Source organism: Erinaceus europaeus, chromosome 12, assembly GCF_950295315.1.
Source record: "Erinaceus europaeus chromosome 12, mEriEur2.1, whole genome shotgun sequence".
NCBI lineage: Eukaryota > Metazoa > Chordata > Mammalia > Eulipotyphla > Erinaceidae > Erinaceus > Erinaceus europaeus.
In genome coordinates, this window is record NC_080173.1 from 5,360,745 (window position 1) to 5,380,069 (window position 19,325).

At 44.2% G+C, this 19,325-nt stretch overlaps 1 protein-coding gene across 1 annotated transcript in view; it reads left to right on the forward strand.

Moving 5' to 3' along the window:
• The window catches only part of GNA13 (G protein subunit alpha 13), a 41,271-nt gene that overhangs the window by 16,322 nt on the left and 5,624 nt on the right, over positions 1–19,325 (forward strand). Inside the window, exon 3 of the mRNA XM_007524333.3 lies at positions 14,564–14,614. Coding sequence (XP_007524395.1) covers positions 14,564–14,614 — 51 coding nt within the window. The remainder of the gene's footprint in view (positions 1–14,563; positions 14,615–19,325) is intronic.

Here is a 19,325-nt window from a genome sequence, read left to right on the forward strand (position 1 = left end):
CAGGTCACACTTACTGCTTGACCAGGTCTGTCTGTTACATAATGCCTAGCAAGTGAGATTTATATGGTTATATTTTGCCGTGTGTGTACTTTATCAAAAATAAGATGGTCTATCAGTACAATTCTGTTGATTTTCAGACACTCAGATAATTAAAAACTATTCACAAAGTGACAAGCACTATTTTTCCTAGTTGAAATATTTGGTTGTCAGAAAAATCGTGATACATTTTTGTATAGAAAAACAGGAAAAAAAACATCATGACTTTTCCAACAACCCAATAATCTTGGGGGGGGCATGTGATATCAGCCTGCTTAGTTTAAATATTACCATATAAGATATTTGCAATTTTTAACTTAGCAACTAGTCAGCTTTGCAGCAGAACTGTCTTTTAGTTAATGGCTATAACTTTAAAAATTTCAAATTGTTAGCATAAGTGATAATGTGTTCAACTCTGGACCAAGTCAAGGAGAATCACTTAGACTTGCTGAGTATTTTCTTGGCTTTACAAATCATGTTATCAGTTGTTGCAAACAATTTATATATAGGTTGTTGCAACCTGCAAGGATTTGGCACATAGAGCATTTGAAGTCCAGGGATCACATTGCATATGCTGGAGTAGTGCCTTGGCATCTCTCATTAAATACATATATTTAAAGGATACTAAAAAAACTTTAATGTTAAACATGTTTTACAATTTAGTAAGAAGCCCAGTTTCCAGCTTGCTGTGTAACATTTTACACATTTGAGTTAAACAGGAAGATAACCTGTCTTTTGGGGAAGAAAATATTACATATGATTATTATATATATATTAATTTTAATGATTGTTATATTTTTGAATGTTATACCATATCAACATTATTTTTAAAGATTATCCATTTTTATTACTGTGATAATCTGAATTTTTCTCCTGCTTAAATGTGAAAAGTGACGAACAAATATTAAAAGCCCTAAGATCAGGACAGCCCTAGCTGTTCAATTTCAGGAGATGTGTTGTGTTCTTCAACGAATTTGGTAACTGTTTCCGTAGCCATTTAAAACTTTATCATTGGAGAGAGGGGAGGGGAAGGAGGAGGAGAGACACCTGCAGCACCGTTCCACCTCTTGGGAAACTTTCGCCACACAGGTGGGGACTGGGGGCTTGAACCTGAGTCCTCATGCATGGTCGCTCATGCGCTCTGCCAGGTCGGGGGGTGGGGGGTGGAGCAGCCATGTTACACCACGCCATAGGACTCCTAGGAATGAGGCAGGCTTGTTGTGTTGTGCTGTGTTTTGTAGGCTGGGCATTGGCTAGAGAACTAAATACAGTAAGCGCTGTGCTCGTTGACTGGGAGAGCCTGTGCTGAACTGGCCAATAGGGAACAGAAGGAGAGTAAGGGGACGGCCTCAGGAGTCCTGCGTGGGCTCAGACTCCTCCACCAGAGAGTGTCGGCCCGGTGACGAGAGGGGAGAGTCCGGAGACAGGGAGCCTCACTGTGCAGAGTCTAAGGTGGGAACTGGAGGAAGGGAGGGGAGCAAGCAGTCAGGATGCCAGGCGGTCCGAGTTTGCAGTGTCTGAACACCTGGAGTTCCCTGTCGGGGAGACCTCCGGGGCTCGAGTAACGGGTATGCGGCGAGAGCCGGGCAAACATTAATGGGACTCAGGTTTTTGTCTGTCTTAACAGCCTGGTGAATGGCGATGGTTTTGTTGAAATGCACAGTATTCAAGGAAGAGATCTGAGATTTGCGTTAATGACTTTGGTTTGAGTATATGAAGTTGAGATCTCTGTGAGACATACAGATGGAATCCGGTAGACTGTTTGACCCCTGAATCTGAAATCCAGAACAGAACTTTGACAGGAATTAGAGATTTAGGAGTAATTTGTGTTCAGATGGAATTTGAAATCTGTAGAATGAATGCAGAGGGAGTCGGGCTGTAGTGCAGCAGGTTAAGTGCAGGTGGCGCAAAGCGCAAGGACCGGCGTAAGGATCCTGGTTCGAACCCTGGCTCCCCACCTGCAGGGGAGTCGCTTCCCAGGCGGTGAAGCAGGTCTGCAGGTATCTGTCTTTCTCTCACCCTCTCTGTCTTCCCCTCCTCTCTCCATTTCTCCTTGTCCTATCCAACAATAATAACTACAACAACAATAAAAACAAGGGCAAGAAAAAGGAAATAAATAAATATTTAAAAAAAAAAAATGAATGAATGAATGCAATTACTCAAGGAGAAGTGTAAACAAATGCTAGGACTCAGGATCAAGTCTCAGGAGACCCCCCCCAAGCCCTCTGAAGCTGTTCAGAGGACATGCCAACAGACAGGTGCAGGGAAGTTTCGGAGCACGTCATGCTGTGGAAACCAGGATGCTTCCCAGAAGTAAATGTTCAGTGGTGTCCCGGGAAGCTCTAGTCAGGTGAAGGCCACGATTTCCTTTATGTTGGCAGTAATGCAGAGATCAGGCTGACTTCTCACTGCCCGTTTCTAGTACTTTCCCGCCTGGCTTAGCGGCCGGGGTTTATAGGGTTTGTGAGGACGTTGTGTTTGTGGTAGCCAATGTCTTTGAACATCACTCTCAGAAGAGTTAATGTCAGTTAATAATGTTAATCTGTGAGGTCAGTAAACAGAGCTTTTCACTTGCTGCTTGATTCCATACGCAATTATGTATATACATACGTATATATCTTTCTTTCCTCACACCCCCCCCCCCCATTTAGTGAGGGTAATAGCTTCATACATGACACTCATTCTCTGTCCCTTCAGCAGCCTTGTTGTGAATAACTGCCCACACTCTATTCTGGGCTTGGTAGGTAGGCCCTGCGGATTCGCTCTGCGTATCTGGCTGCTTTAGTGGGAACTCCAGATCTAGCGGGGGCTGACAGGTTGCAGATGATGATGAGTGCTGTAGTAGCCGCCGTTGGGTCCTTTGCTGTCAAGAATAAGCAGAATCATTAAGACAGTGGCATAAAAGTGGCCTGAGAGCTTGCTGTAGGTGTACTGAATTTTGCTTATAGAAGCCACGTTCATAGAGGCGAGGGTCCCAGCCGAGCCATGATGGGACCTTGAATTCCAGGGCCGTGTCTGACACTGCTGTGCTGTCCTTACTCCCCTGCATCGGGGTGAATTGGGAACAGGAACTGATACGCCACTACAAGCTTTTCAGCGACGCTCACTAGTATTTGGAAATATTTGCAGATCATCCTGCTTTGCTATCTGACGTGGTGGTGGGGAAGGGAGGGTAGTTAGTGCTTGTGTGGGAGTTGTCCAGCTTGTCTGCCAGCAAGAGTCTTGGGGATCATCTGTTGAACTCCAGACAGTGAAGGCACCTGGGTTCCCTTCTCACTGCCCTGTTGGCTTGGGAATTAGCTAATGCTGACTGTCACAATGACTGCTGATGGTTGTAAGTGCGGCGTCTGAGCTGGGGGTTCAGAATGCATCTAGCGCATATCCTAAAGCAGAGCCACACCATCTTCTTTTTCATGGTTAGCAGAAAACTGCTTGGCTCTTGCTAATGACAGTGTCAGGGATTGAACTTGGAACCTCTGGGAGCTCGGGCGTGAAAGTCTGTTGTGCTATTGAGGGGACTGTCTCCCTGGTATTTGTGTCTGAGTAGTTCCACCAGACTCTTTACTTTTTTAACTGCAGATAGAGAGACAGAAGGGGTGGGTAGAAGAAGGGGTGACACCCCAGCACATTGCTTCATTTCCCCTGTGAAAGTGGACTTGCGGCCAGTGTGTGCTGTCACTTCTTTCTGAAAGGCTCTGGTCTGGCAAAGCTAAACATTTAGTGTTGTTGAGGTTGTACACGGTTTTCTATTTTTTAAAAATGTATTTTAACTTGGGAATTTTTCTAGACTCAAAACTCACGTGACTGCAGGTCTAAGAGCCCAAGCTCAGAGCACCCAGCCCTACCTGTAGGGGAGGCTTTGCAAGTGCTGAAGCAGTGTTGCAGGTCTCTTTCTGTTTCTCTCCCTCTCTGTCTGCCCTTCTCTTCAAATTTCTGGCTCTCTCTATCCAATAAATATAGTTTCTTTAAAAAGTTAAAAAAGGAAACTCTAGAAAAAAGTGAATCTTAAAAAAAAAAAAAAAGTCCTTTTGCATAACGGTTATACTGTCTTCCCAGCCCTATCTATATTTGCTCCTTGACTTTGTTTCTCAGTGCCAGAGATCAAAACCCAGGCTTCATACGTGTGAAATGCATTTACCACTGACCTCTACCTCTGTCCCATGGCATTTGATTCTTACTAAGGACCTTCTATAAAGACATGCTAAATGGAAAAGGTTTTATTCAGTTTATTTTCAGAACGCTGTTTACCAGTTCTGGATTTAGATCTGGCTTCACTGAGACACTTGCAGGGCTGTAACAGCCACCGTCCACAAACGTCGGTGGTGAGCTTCGGGAGGAGTTTCTCGGCCGTGGGGCTCAAGACTCGGGCGCATGAGGCTTGCTGCCTGGCACTGCACGTGCCACGGTCGAGCTGTACTTTGGTGTCGCTCGTGACCTTCTTGTTTGTTAGCTTTAAAGTCAAGTTAATGAATTTCCCCTGGACTAGATTTCTCCAAGCATATTCTTCGTGCATCCTGTCTACTGAGTGGTCAGCAGACGCTCTGACCTGCCTTTGGTTGGGAACTGTAGACTGAACACTGTAGATTGAAAGGTACAGTCACAGATGCACAGGGACCTGGTGGCACTGACAGCACAGCTCACAGCTGCCGTCAGCTGAAGGGTTCTTGGCATCTTTTTGTGTGACTAATGGGAGAATTATCTGTAGGCGGAAAAGAGCCGAGGAAATCCAGTAGAATCAGAGCTGTAATTTAGCGTGCAAGCGTCCTGTTTTCTGCTACCCTGATGTATTAATCTGAAAAACCTAGACTTTAATTGCAGATGATTATGTGTATCTGTAAATCTTTCTCTGTAAAATCATTTTCTCTCATTCCTCATCTTTTTTCCTCTTGAAATATTTCAGACTTGCAAATAGGATGACTTCATATGCATCTGAAGTGTGTAAAACGACAGGGGATCGGGCGGTAGCGTAGCGGGTTAAGCGCACGTGGAGCAAAGTTCAGGGACCAGCATAAGCATAAGGATCCCGGTTCGGGCCCCTGGCTCCCCACCTACAGGGGAGTCACTTCACAGGCGGTGAAACAGGTCTGCAGGTGTCTGTCTTTCTCTCCCCATCTCTGTCTTCCCCGCCTCTCTCCATTTCTCTCTGCCCTGGCCGACAACAATGACATCAATAACAATAATAATAACCACAACAATGATAAAACAACAAGGGCAACAAAAGGGAAAAAAATAGCCTCCAGGAGCAGTGGATTCATAGTGCAGGCACTGAGCCCCAGCAATAACCCTGGAGGAAAAAAAAAAAAACCAACTACTTTATCACATTAAACGCATCCAGTATAGATATAAACATAGATGCTATAATTTACTAGTATTTTAGGAAGTGATTTGCTGTTTATAACACTCAACAAGAATTTGACTATATATAAAGAGAAACTGGATATTGGAGTCATTCTGTCATTGGCAAAATCACATTATTTCAAAAGAAAAATTCCTCACTGCTAATCATCTTGGTAGTGCATATTTTCAGTTAATCTTAATATTTTCTACACTACTGTGTTTATTTGAAAGAGAATGGGGGAGAGACCCCTAGACCAGAGCTGGTCAGCTATGGTGTAAGATGTTGCTGGGCATTGAACCTGCAGCCTCTGGGACCTCACACATACAAATTCTGTGCTGTAACAATCTTGGCTCTCTTGACCACCCCAAATGATGCCACTTTAAATTTGCTTACTACTTCTACTTTTTCTCACAGTGAAGTCTCTGCAGTTTACAGATACATATAATCACCTGCAATTAAAGGCTAGATTTTTCAGACTAGTACACCAGTTTAGTAGAAAACAGAATCCTTACACCTGAAGTTACAGTTCTGATTCTGTTGGATTTCATTGGCTCTTTTCAGCCCACAGGCAATTTTCAGCCGCAAGCCACACGAGAAGATGTGCTACGCACTCTGAATTTTAACTTGATATGCAGAGTTTAGATGTTGGGAGCAAATGAACCTGGAGGTTTTGAGTTCTGGTTGCCAGAATAGAATAGTCCTCATGCTTTTCCTCATTTGTTTCATTTAGCAGCTCACAGCCGAGGTGCTAGGTTCTTACTTTATTTATTTACTCCTCCAACAGGGCCTATGCCCTGCAGCAGCCTTCTGTTCTCAAAAGACATCTTTTTCTTTTTAACCTCAGATGGGGGTGCGATTGGGGCAAACAGGTGAGCATGACAGCACCCTCCACTGCTCATGGAGCTTCCCTGATGCTGTTTGAACCTGGGTCCTTGCGCACGACCAAGTCTGTGCTGTCAGGCAGACTATCCCCAGGGTGTGTGTGTGTGTGTGTGTGTGTGTGTGTGTGTGGTGATGTAATGCTGATTTACAAAATTAGGAGGTGACTGCTGCACTTATTTCAGGAGCAGTTTTACTTGAGTGACAGAGTAGACCGACCCAGCCTCCCTTTGGAGAGTGGGGCAGTCCCTGCCATTGGTAGTTCATAGTGAGTGTGTGGTCCGGTGAAGCCCATGAGGGGCTTATGCTGACATTTCTGTTGGAAGTAACCAGTGATGATGGAGAGAGGAGTCTGTTCGGTGTCTAGGGAATCAGGATTCCCTGCTAGGGCCCTAGGTGATAGGGTGGTAGGTTAATTCTTCAGTCACCAATCGGCAGACTTGCTGATTCCTTGACAACTGGGCAGTAAATGGCATTTTTTTTTTCACTAACAAGAACCTCTCAGATACTTAAGTACTATATTCTAAATCCTGCCTTTTTTATGCCTTAGCTGTATAGAAGACACTGAGTAATCTGGCACTTGTTTAGTGACAACAGATAGTCAGACATCTCCCTACGATTATGTATTTGTTAATGGATATGATTTTCTTTTAAAAACAGATAGTTTTTGGGAGTCAGGCAGTAGTGCAGCGAGTTAAGCAAGCGTACGTGGTGCGAAGCGCAAGGGCTGGTGTAAGGATCCCGGATCGAGCCCCCGGCTCCCCACCTGCAGGGGAGTTGCTTCACAGGTGGTGAAGCAGGTCTGCAGGTGTCTGTCTTTCTCTCCCCCTCTCTGTCTTCCCTTCCTCTCTCCATTTCTCTCTGTCCTATCCAACAATGACAACATCAATAACAATAATTACAACAATAAAACAAGGGCAACAAAGGGGAAAATAAATAAAAATTTTTTTAAATAACAGTTTTCACTTGTTTTATCCTAATTAGATACTGAGGGAAGGAAGGAATGTTGCTCCGCTCTGGTTTATGGTGGTATGGGGAACTGAACTTGGGATTTTGGAGTTTCAGGCATGAAACTCTTTTTGCATAACCGTTATGCTGTCTTCCCCAGCCTGGGAGTTATTCTCCATGTTATGTCCTCACTTTTTCTGTTATCTTCAAACTCAGAGCTGCCGATCCATTTTGTCATTGAAAGCACAAACCCTCCTTAAAATTAAAACTATTATTTTAAAATTTGTATTTAAGATCGAGAACTTCATGGGAAGAGAGAAGTTACGAGAAACCAGAGAGCAGTCCTGCACAGGCTGCTACGGATTGGTCAGGCATGCAGGTCCTCTGCCAACTGGGCTGCTTCTTCCCATCACAAGTGCTGTTTATAGCATGTGAATTTCATGCGTGAAGAGCATACAGACTCTTCCCAGGCTAGGTACAAAATGTCAGTCAATACAAAATCTACTTCCTAAAATGAATAGAATTTTATAGTCAAAGGGATACTAGAAATTACTAATTTCCTCTTCATCTTACCATCTCATGTTTTGTGCTTTAGTTCATCTAAGTTCACGGCTTTCCTTAACTTTCTCCACAGTAAAACTTCACCTTGTGCTTAGAACGTAGGTCCACTGGCTACTTTGACATTTGAAACCTCAATATCAACAGGGCAAAGACACATAGGTTTCCCCCAGTGCTGTGCTTTTTCTTACTTCCCAAGATGACTGCAGTAATGTAGAAAGTTATTCTGAACAAAGCAGACAGTGAACGAATGACATCAAAGAGCTCAAATTTTCAACGTTTCAAGTCTGAAGTATCTTTTCTCTTGAGTTTTATTTAAAATTCTCTTTGCGTACATAGATTGAGGAAGTATGTGCACTTCAAGTCATAATTAACCAAAAAGTGAGTCTTAAGCCCATAGATTTTTCCTGGTACATGAAAGTATTTACTTCTGTGTTAGTCAGGGAACACTGTGCAGTACAACCTGAATAATGAGTCAAAGCAAAAGCCAATTTCAGGCTCGTGGACACATACCAGCCAAAGAAAAGAGAACTTGAACTTAAAGCAGTTGTACTGTTTCCCAGGGCAGAACTCTTGTAAAAGCACTAAGCTGAGGACCTCTCTCACTTTACAGACACTTAAATTGAGGCCCCCAGATATCCTCTAGTGTTAAAGAAAGGACTAGAATTCACAGGCTAGTGTGAGTGTGTCGTGTGCTCTCCCCACGCTGTGGGGTGGTTGCACTTCTCTGGGTGTGCTTCATACAGATGACCTCTCCCCACTGCACCAGGGCTGTCACAGTGGGTGAGGGGATTTCAAGTCTTCTGTTGGGATGTTGGAAAACCCTTGATGCATTTTTGCATAGAAAAGTATATATCATGACTCTGCAGACAACCCAGTAGTTGATGAGGGTGAAGTAGCCACAGCTGACTTCAGGACCCATCAGATGCGCTTTCAGGAGCTGACCTGTTGTATGAATCTTAGATAACCAGAAGACTGAGCACTTCTGAAGCTGCTAGGAGGAAATTTTAAGGGAAAGAAGGAGAAGACTGCCGAATGCCAAGCACTGAGCTAAATAAAAAGTTTGCATAAGAGCATAAAGTACAAACGGAAACGATCAGAACTTCTTGGGCTTATTACTAAGATAGAGATGCTCTTTTTTTCCATGTCCTTCATGGTTCATTTACAAACAATACACATTGTTTATTTCTTAATTTAGAAAGATTGCGATTTTTTAAAAAGATAAATTCTTTAAGCTACTGTGAGAAATTTCCCCCAAAAGTACCTAATTCAGTCTTTTTTTTTAAAATGTTTTATTTATTTATTAATAAGAAACACAGAAGGAGAGAGAGAGCCAGACATTACTCTGGTACATGTGTTGCTGGGGAGTGAACTCAGGACCTCATGCTTGAGAGTCCGATGCTTTATCCACTGCGCCACCGCCCGGACCACTCCTTTTTTTTCTTTATTGGGGGGTTAATGGTTTATAGTTGACAGTAAAATCCAGTAGTTGGTCGATGTGTCACATTTCTCAGCTTTCCACGTGGAACTCTAACCCCCCACCCAGGGAGTATTCATCTTTTTAGAGCACACCTGCTCTCACATTTATATGTGTATTTGAGTATAATTTCCTGTGTGTGTGTGTGTGTGTGTGTGTGTGTGTGTGTGTGTGTGTGTGTGTGTGTGTGTCGGGAGGGGGGCATTTGAGTGTGAGTGTGTATTTAAAATCATGTTTCAGAGTAGCTTAATTTGAGGCATAGTTAACGTACATATTAAAAGGTTACTAAGCTATTTTCTTTCCCTCCCTTTTTCCCTCCTTCCATTTTTTCTATGGGAGACATCTCATGCTGAGTCCCACTCCCACATACGTGGTGCTGTGGGTCAAGCTCAGTCCTCATGCGCGCAAGTCCTGACCCGCTTGCTGAGCCACCTCCCTGACCACTGTAAAGCTGTTCTTACCTCCCTCTGTCAGGTTTTGGCTTTTCTTTTTTAACTAACGCAGACAGTAGTCTTGTGATCATATCAGTAGTATGACAGGATATGATACATTAGCACATTTTTGTTGGTTTTATTTTCAGTGATTTTTTTTTTCTTTAATAAGACCAAAGTACCTCTCAGTTACATGCAGTGATAGGGGCTGAGATCTGACTTACAAAGCATATTCTCTGCCTGTTGACCACCTCTCTGGCTGTCAAAGTGTCATCTTTCTTTCTTTATCCTTTTTTTTTTTTTTTGGCCACCAGGGTTATCACAAGGTCTTTTTATCTTTTTATTTGATAGGACAGAGAAGTTGAGCTCCAGACTTGCTTGACCATTCATGAAGCACCCCCACGCACACACTTTTCAGATGGGGATTGAGGGCTCGAACCTGGGTCCTTGTGCATAGTAATGTGTGTACTCAGCTGGGTGTGCCACCACACAGCCCCCAGAATGTATTTCCGTAGGTAGAGTGATTCAGAGTATAGGGAACCTTATTTAGGACTTAACTATTAGAGACATGTTCAAGTGTATTAACATTGTATTATCAATACATATCTTGACTTCATAAAAGTTTCAAGTACATAAGGGACTTTACAGATCGTACTGACACAACTTCCTTCACTAGATACTGGAATTTAGGATAGCACAATGGTTATGCAAAAAGCCTTTCAAGCTTAAGACTGTGAGGTTCCAGATTCAATACCCAGCACCACTTAACAGGAACTTAACAACAGGTAACAACAACTTAACAACAGGAACACATGCTTGTTTCTGTAGCTATAATGAGGTTGCAAATTCCTTGTAAAGAAAGGCATCTAGTAATTTGAATATAAAGATGTAAGGTCCCCTCTTAGGGAAGTGAGCTGAATCAGGAAGTTTCGGTGAAAAGAATTTATTTATTAGTTGATTTGTAATAGCAAGAGAAGATCAAATAGGGGTGATTTCTCCCCTTTTTGAAAAGAGACTATAATAACTTAACAGTCAGAAACATTACCTTTTTATATTTAGACAGCTAAAACCAGGACATTGATAGTGCATTTTCACAGTCTCACGTCCTTGAGTCCAGATGTGATAATGGAGTTCAGAATGTTTGGGATTCCAGAAAGGCAGTGCTATGCTACTTTTGTTATGTGATATCCAAATTTTTCATTAAGTAGGATAAAAGCTTAACACCCTCACTTTTAATCAAGATAGAATTTACAGCCACATGAATGTTGATCAGCTTATAAAAAGGTGGGTAAGGAGTTACAGCTTTTACTTTGTAATCATCTGTTCGTTTAACATTTTAGTGGGATAAATAAAATATTCTGTAGCAATTATATAAAGATTGCACTGGGGGTGGGTGGTGGCTCACCTGGTTGAGCACACACACACAGTGCTCAAGGACCTGAGTTCAAGCCCCTTGTGCTCACCTGCAGGGGGAGACTTGAGTGGTGGAGCAGTGCTGCAGGTGTCTCTCCTCCCTGTTCCTCCTCAGAGTCTCTGTCTCTGCGAGATAAATAGAAAATATTATTTACAAATAATAATTTGGCTCCTGAGGAGAACGTATTTCTTTTGTGTCATTTTGATTATGCTGAATGAATTCCTTAGAATAAGAGAGAAATTGGGGCCGGGTGGTGGCGCACCCGGTTGAGCACACATATTACAGTGCGCAAGGACCCGGCTTTGAGTCCTCGGTCCCCACTTGCAGGGGGAAAGCTCTGTGAGTGGTGAAGCAGGGCTGCAGGTGTCTCTCTGTCTCTCTCCCTCTCTATCTCCGCTCCCCTCCTGATTTCTGGCTGTCTCTATCCAATAAATAAAGATTTAAAAAAAAAGAATGAGAGAAATCATTAAACATTTTACAAATGTACGCGTAACTTTCTAAAGAGTGTGTAGCCTGTGGAGATAGTGTAGTAGAGGGCACACACCAGAGTTGGAGGCCCGAGGCCCCAGAGGTTGCAAGTTCAATCCCTGGTATCACCATGAGCCAGAGGTGACCAATTCTTTGCGCTCTCTCTCTCTCTCTCTCTCTCTCTCTCTCTCTCTCACACACACACACACACACACACACACACACACACACACACACACACACGCAAACTCTGACCCTTAAAAATAATGTTGTTTCTATCCTAAACTCAATCTGTCAAACTGTAGATGCCAATGACTGATGTGTGGCTGCCAAAATTTAGGTGATTTCTGGGACCAAACTGTTGTACCAAACTATATATATTCCTTTATATATTTGAAGATTTTTTTGAGGCTCCCAAAGAGTTTCTGTTTGTGTGATTTATAACCACCAGTATATATATTATAGTAGAAAGTAAAACTGAGAAATTCTATTTTAGTGCACAGAACAGAAGACGAGACATCCTGCGCTTCAACTACTGTTGTTATTTTGGTTCAAGTAAATGAAGAAAGCTTGTCCTGAACAGAGAGACCTACTTTATTTTTTAGATTAACGTTAGTGATGTCCAGGAATGAGTGCAGGATCTCATACATGCACGATAGCCTCGATCCACTGCCACAGCCCGGCCTTCTGCCTGCTCCTGATTCTTCAGCATTAGGCGCTGAACATCATCTGCACCATAGTGGGAAACTCACAGCAGCAGGTGGATAAAAGCTTTTCTCTACTCCGATTTTCACTGGAAAGCTCAAATTTTATCCATGGCAACAGATGCTCTCCTATTTCCCTTGACAGCGTGGACTAAGTTTATTTTCCAAAGTATATCAAATGTCCAAATTGGAGTCTCTTAAGTGAAAATGATGTTCTGGGCTGGGGAAATAACATAATAGTTATTGGAAAGACTTCTGCTTTCAGCGCTGAGGCCCCAGGTTCAACCCCAGCACCACCAGAAACCAGAGCTGAGCAGTACTTTGGTGTATCTCTCTCTCTCTCTCTCTCTCTCTCTCTCCCTCCCCCTCTCTCCTCCCCCCCTCCCACCTTGTGCACTTTCCTCTCTGGATCTCTTTTTCATTTACATACACACATACACATCCTCCCACTAAAAAAACAAAAGGTGCTGTCCAGAGGTGGCGCAGTGGATAAAGCATCAGACTCTCAAGCATGAGGTCCTAGGTTCAGTCCCCAGCAGCACATGTACCAGTGTGATGTCTGGCTCTTTCTCTCTCCTGCTATGTTTCTTATAAACAAACAAACAAATAAATAAATAAAATCTTGAAGGAAAAAAAAAAGATGTTCTATGAAAGTGACAACCACTTCTGCTCACAGAACAACCACAAGTGCTTCACCATGAGACACACAGTGAGTGTGGCCAGTGCCCATCAGGCATTGACAGCCTTCCCACTGCTGTTTGAACCATCAGTGCAGATGCCAACATAGTGAAGTGACGTGGCATTGGGGATAGTTGTTTTCAAAAAAAGCAACAGAGAAACAGACCACAGCACTAAGACTGCCTCAGGTGCCCTGGGGCCAACGGCTCCAAGCTGGGCTGCAGGATGGAGTGACTTACACACACCTTCCCCCTGAGCTATGCCACCACTCCGTTTATATATATTGTAAGAGTTCAGATTTTTAAAAAGTTTGAATCCTATTTTTTCCATTTAATTGTACATACAGTCTAATGGTCATAATGATTCTTAGTATTTATATGCTAAAAGGTTAATAAGTAAAATCACTTCACATCAGGCAGTTAAATATGTCCGTTTTTTAAATAAAGTTTTAATATTTAAAAACTAAACATTGCATTAAACAGTTTAGTAAGCATGGCTTTTGTGTACTCTAGAACTGTCCTTGGTAATGTCAGAAGAAATGCCAAAGAAAAGAGATGAAAATTTATGGGAGAGAACCAGAGCATCATTCTGAAACATGCAATGCCAAGGGCTGAACTCGGCATTTCGTGCTTCGGAGTCCAACACTTCATCCACTGTGCCACCTGCCAGGTCACCAGATCAGACATTTTAAAGAGCCCTACTACTCAGTGCTACTCTCTACCGCTGACCGTTAAAAGAGCTTATCAACACTGAAACCTAACAAGCTGAGGGCAGAGGACAGTGTTCTGCAGATGCTTCTTTAAGAAAGTGGTGTGCAAGCTCTGAGGTTCTACACTGTGGTGACCAGTGCTCGGTGTTTTTAGGGACCCCAGGGCAAGGAGGCTCTCTTTAAAAGCACACTACACATTCCGTCTAAACTGCGCCCTCAGGGACTGGTGGGAGTGGGGCACAGTGATGGGAGGAAGCCAAGCAGGACAGTGGACAGTGAGGAGCTGAGATACAGAGCCCTTCTTCCCCCCCACATTCCTCCTCTTAGCTGTCTGCCGTCTGGTCAGCCGTGGACTTTTAGGGATGTGTTCGCATGCAGTTTTGATGCTGAGAATTGCCCGCAGCTCTGAGAGGAGTAGACCTCAGTGAGAGTGAGCCAGCAGAGACCCATCGGAACCACCCAGAGTGTTTGTCCGGACACTTGCCCGCCGGTGTCTTACACAGTATTCTCACCTCATTGCTGTTTTGCTCCTGTCTTTGAAGATAATCACAATTGTATAAACTTAACAAAGAAAAATGTGACGAGAGGAATCCTCCTTCGGTTTTAATTGTAAATCTGTTTATCTGAAAAGCAGCTCCCATCTTTTAATTACTATCTTCCCTCCAGCTGCAGAGTCATGTCAGAAAACATACTGTAATCTTCTGCGAGTGTCACGTGGGGTGTCGCCTATGTCAGACCTGCAGTGCTTTGTGAATGAGGCAGGTATCTCATGTTTCCGGAGGGGTCAGCTGTTGAGTCTGGAACTGGTGACTAAACAGAATGTGTTTGGATTGATTGTCCAGCCAGACTGTTTAATGTAAACTGCTGTGATAAGATTTTCCATTTTCAGGCCCTAATAATTATATATTTCTTCTTGTTTCTAGGGTGAATCTGTAAAATATTTCCTGGATAACTTGGATAAACTTGGAGAACCAGTAAGTTTTAAACCCAGTGTTTCTGTTTGTTGCTGTTTGAAAGCAACAGTCAAGATGTCTGTGTTAGAATGGAATGTAGTGTTAAGCTACCCACATCTTTCTCTTTCCTGGGGCAACATTCTGACTCTTCCTTCTTCATTCCAGAGTAATTGGTAGCCAAGGATATCAAATGATTTCTTTAATGAATGGACATTTTTATTTTTCAACTGAGGTTTTTTGGTTGTTTTTTTTTTTTGCCTCCAGGGTTATTGCTGGGGCTCAGTGCCTGCACCATGAATCCACTGCTCCTGGAGGCTGTTCCCCGCCCCCCCTTTATTGCCCTTGTTAAGGTTGTTGTGGTTATTATTATTGTTATTGATGTCATTGTTGTTGGACAGGACAGAGAGAAATGGAGAGAGGAGGGGAAGACAGACATCTGCAGACCTGCTTCACCACTTGCGAAGCCACCCCCCTTGCAGGTGGAGAGCCAGGGGCTCAAACCGGGATCCTTCTGCCGGTCCTTGTGCTTCGTGCCATGTGCACTTAACCCACTGCTCTACCACCCAACCCCCTCAACTGAGTTTTTTCTCTCACTCTTTTCATATCTCTTCCAGTTCCCAGAGAAATGCTGTCTGCGCTATTTCATGAAAATAGCACTGTCTCAAGAATGAGGTTTATTTATGTTTGAAAATGAGATTGCAGCTTACCTGGTACTCATTGTTCTGTTTTGAAGGCCTTTTTTTTTTTTTCCTCCTATGTTGGGGATAATATTTCACAGCCAACGTAAATACAATAGTTTGTACATGCATAACTCTTTCCAGTTTTCCACATAACAGTACAGCCCCCACTAGGTCCTCTGCCATCACTTGCCCTTCCTTCCTTCCTTCCTTCCTTCCTTCCTTCCTTCCTTCCTTCCTTCCTTCCTGACATATGTATTTATTGGAAAGAAAGGGAGAGAGAACCAGTACATCTTCAGTGTCAGGGACTGGCTTCAGAGCCTTATGCTGAGTCCAAGGCTTTACCCATTATGCCACCCACGCCCCAGTGCTGCTGTTTTGCTTTTAATCAGTAGAAATAGAAAAAAAAATGCAGTGGGTTGATGGATTATGACACTTTCCGTTTTGGGAGCCCTTTGTGTTATTACCACATAGGAGGGCTGGATTCTGGAAGCCTGCTGAAGAAAGTCCGTAATGTAGCCCAAGGAGTCAGTCACCCTGGAGAAGAGGGCCGGCCCGTCAGGTCCCTGTAGCCAGCTCAGTAGGTTGCTTAAGAGCCAGCAACTCTGAGCCGCCCCGGGATGGGCTCCACTCCCTGCTCAGCGTGGACGCCAGCTGCGGCTCATTCTCCACACTGGAGCCTTGCCGGGTCCCCGGAAGGATCTTTGCTGCTTGGGAGCGCTGGCGAGCCTGGCGTCATTCGTCACCAACTAGATCTGACATGACTTCCTTCCCTCCTCTTTAAGCACACTTTACATGGAGGCGTGGGTTTAGAGCTTCATGAGGCTTACAGCTGAAAACACAGAGCGTTGGTTGAGTGCACATGTTACAGTGCGCAAGGACCCAGTTCAAGCCCCCAGCCCCCACTTGGCAGGGGCAAGCTTTAGGAGTGGTGAAGCAGGGCTGCAGATGTCGTTGGCTCTCCAGCCTCTATCTCTCCCTTCCTAAAAATGAAGAATTAAAAAAAATTTTTTTTTAAGTAGGAAAGTAGCATGCCACTGTATCTAGGACATGGGGGGAGGTGCCTTCTTTGTGCTCATTAACTTTTCACTCGCATCTTGCTCGTTTGGGTTCTGCACTTGGGCCGGTATTTGTCTTGACTCTTACCCAGTGGAACTCTGTGTTCCTGTTTCATTGTCACTTTTTTACCTAATCAATGTTTTAAACGGCAAGGACTGGAAGTCAGCTCGCCCCTCTAGAGCACGTGCCTAGCTCCACAGCTGGTGGGGGCAGTGGCGCCTGCCTCCTGGCTCTGTCTGCTGCTCTCATTTTCTCCTTCTCTGAAACGTAGACAATGGCCAAGTCCGGCCTGGGAGGAACTGAACTGGGGGGGGCGGGGGGGGATCAGCAACTCAGAGAACTGAAGCTCTCGTCAAGTCACTGTATCACCTCCTGGGCCACAACTCTTTGTTCCTTTGATTCTTGTTTTGAAGGAGCTGTTTCTAGACAGATGAAACCAACACACTTAAAATAAGCAGAGAGGACAATTAAATGTTGGTGATACTAGTTCACAGAATGGAAAGATATAGTTCGGCTGGTGGTGAGGACTGAATCTAGGACCTTGAGGCCTCACAATGAAAGTCTTTCTGCACAATATTACTGTCTCATGGCACAGAGATTTCTCTTTAAAAGTACAATTTAGTGGGGGGGCAGGGTTTGTATAATCACAAGCTGTCCAACCATCATCATACTTTTTTTCTTTTTAAGGGTTTTATTGAGGAAATGCTGGTGGAGGGGATTACTGTCATAGCGGTAGTGTCACTTCTTCCCAGGGTAGACGTCTGCACTCCTCACCCACCAATGAAATGCCGTCTCCCTCCATCATAGGGCACTGGATCCCCAAGAGCTTTGAGATCCCTCCACCCACCTTGCCACCTGCTGAATAGAGCCACTTTGTACGTGCTTCTCCTGTCCTTTCTCCCTTTTTATAGTAGCAGTGGTATGGTGGCAAAAAAAAAAAAAAAAAAAAAAACAGCGACTGGTGACTCAGACTGTGCCAGGCTTTGTTTCTAAACATATCTCCCCTTGAACTCTCTTCATCCTCAGTTCCTCTGTGAGTGGTGATCTCTCTGCTTTACAAACCTGGGACTCAAGATGCAGGAGAGGCTGAGTCACTAGCTCGAGGTTCAGTGACACAGAATGTGGACGGCTGGCCCTAGAGGTCAGCCCTGACCACAGCTCCTCAGCCAGGCACTGAGCCACGTGATCACAGTATCTTACGTTTTGTACTTCATATGAATTAACTTCTAGCTTCTGAAAAGTTTCTAAGTAAAACTGTTTCTAATTGAGGCAGTGATGAAGAGTTTTTCTTTTTAGGGGACTTGGTAAAGAAAAGCTACCCAGGGCTAGTATGCTTTGGAGGCAGCTGGCACACGTAAGCACTGTAAATTGGCACCACCTTTCCGGAAAAATCTGGGTATGAAGTGTCCAGGGTCAGTAAAGTGGGTCAGTAAAATGTTCATAACTGTTGACCTCATGATCCTATGTTTAGTTTTAGAAAAACTGGGGGGGGGGGGGCAGGCGATGGTGCACCACCAGGTGAAACACACACGGCACAAAGCACGAGGACAGGCGCCAGAACCCCTGTTCGAGTCCCCACTTCCCCTCTCTATGAGAATTTTAATTACAGCATTTCTGTTAAAGCAAAGGGGGGGGTGCTTATGTAATTTTTAGCGTAATCTATTTGTGCTTTGTACTCTTAAAAATGAAATCCATCTGCATCAGCATGTGGCATTGCTGATGATAAAATACAAAGCAAACAAGTGGGCGTGGGTTGAAAATTGTGTGGATATCTGATTAGAAAGAAAGTAAAAGGTCCAAAAACACAGCTAGATGTTGACATGCGAATTCTGGCACAGTTGAGTCCAGACTTAAGCAACATAGCAGGGCTGTGGTTACAGATGAACTGAGTGAGATCTGTGAACATTGGCACAACTGAGTCCAGACTTAAGCGACATAGCAGGGCTGTGGTTACAGATGAACTAAGATCTGCCTGCGTTTTCTGCTCTTGATCCCTTGCACCATTCGAGCAGATGAAAACTTAAGAAATTTCAAAATCATATGGCCTTTGGGAAAGGTTTTAGCTGGGACATTTGTGACAGTCAACATTGTTTTAAAATCTTGCTCTGACTTTTAAAGATGCTTCAACTCTTAACTGTAAGCATCCCGCCCTCTTATGTTCATTTCCTGTAAAACTGCACTGGTGCTCTTATGATGCCCGGCTAACCAAAAGAGCCTGTCGCTGGGCATAAGGGGCAGAACAACCCGCGCCTGGTCTGCTCAGAGCCTTCCATTGGCTCGTCAGCTCTTTGCTGAAACTCCCCCTCTGACTGTTGTAGGCCAGGCACTCCACAGGCAGAGGGTCTACCCGTTAGAATAAGTGACTGTCAGTAAAGACGAGAGGTGGAGAGAGACAGGCTGGGAGTATGGATCGATCTGCCAATGCCCATGTTCAGCAGAGAAGCAGTTGCAGAAGCCAGACCTTCCACCTCCTGCATCCCATAATGACCCTGGCTCCATACTCCCAGAGGGTTAAAGACTAGGAAAGCTTCCAACGGTGGGGATGAACTCTGGCGGTGGGAACTGTATGGAATTGTACCCCTCTTATCCTATGGGCTTGTCAGTGTTTGCATTTTATAAACAAATTTTTTAAAAATGAATATAGAAAGAAGAGAGATGAAACACAACTATCTGCCCTAGAGAAAAATCAGAAGTGACCCAAAGTAAATCCAGTAAACCCAGCAGAGGGAGTGTTGTCCATGCTCGCCAGCTGAGCAGCAGGAGTGCAGTGCAGGGCCTGGCGGGATGCTCAGTGATGGGGTTCAGCGTGGGCTGGAGGGGACACAGAGTCCTGACCTGAACTGAACTGGGAGTGGAGTGATCCCCATAAGCTTACACTTGAGACCTCTGTGCTTTTGACAGTAAGCGGTGGGTGGCGTGCAGGAGCAGTCGGTTCCTGCTGGAACTGGGGGTGGGGGGAGCTGGTTAGGAGGAATCGTACAGGTGGTCACAGCAGC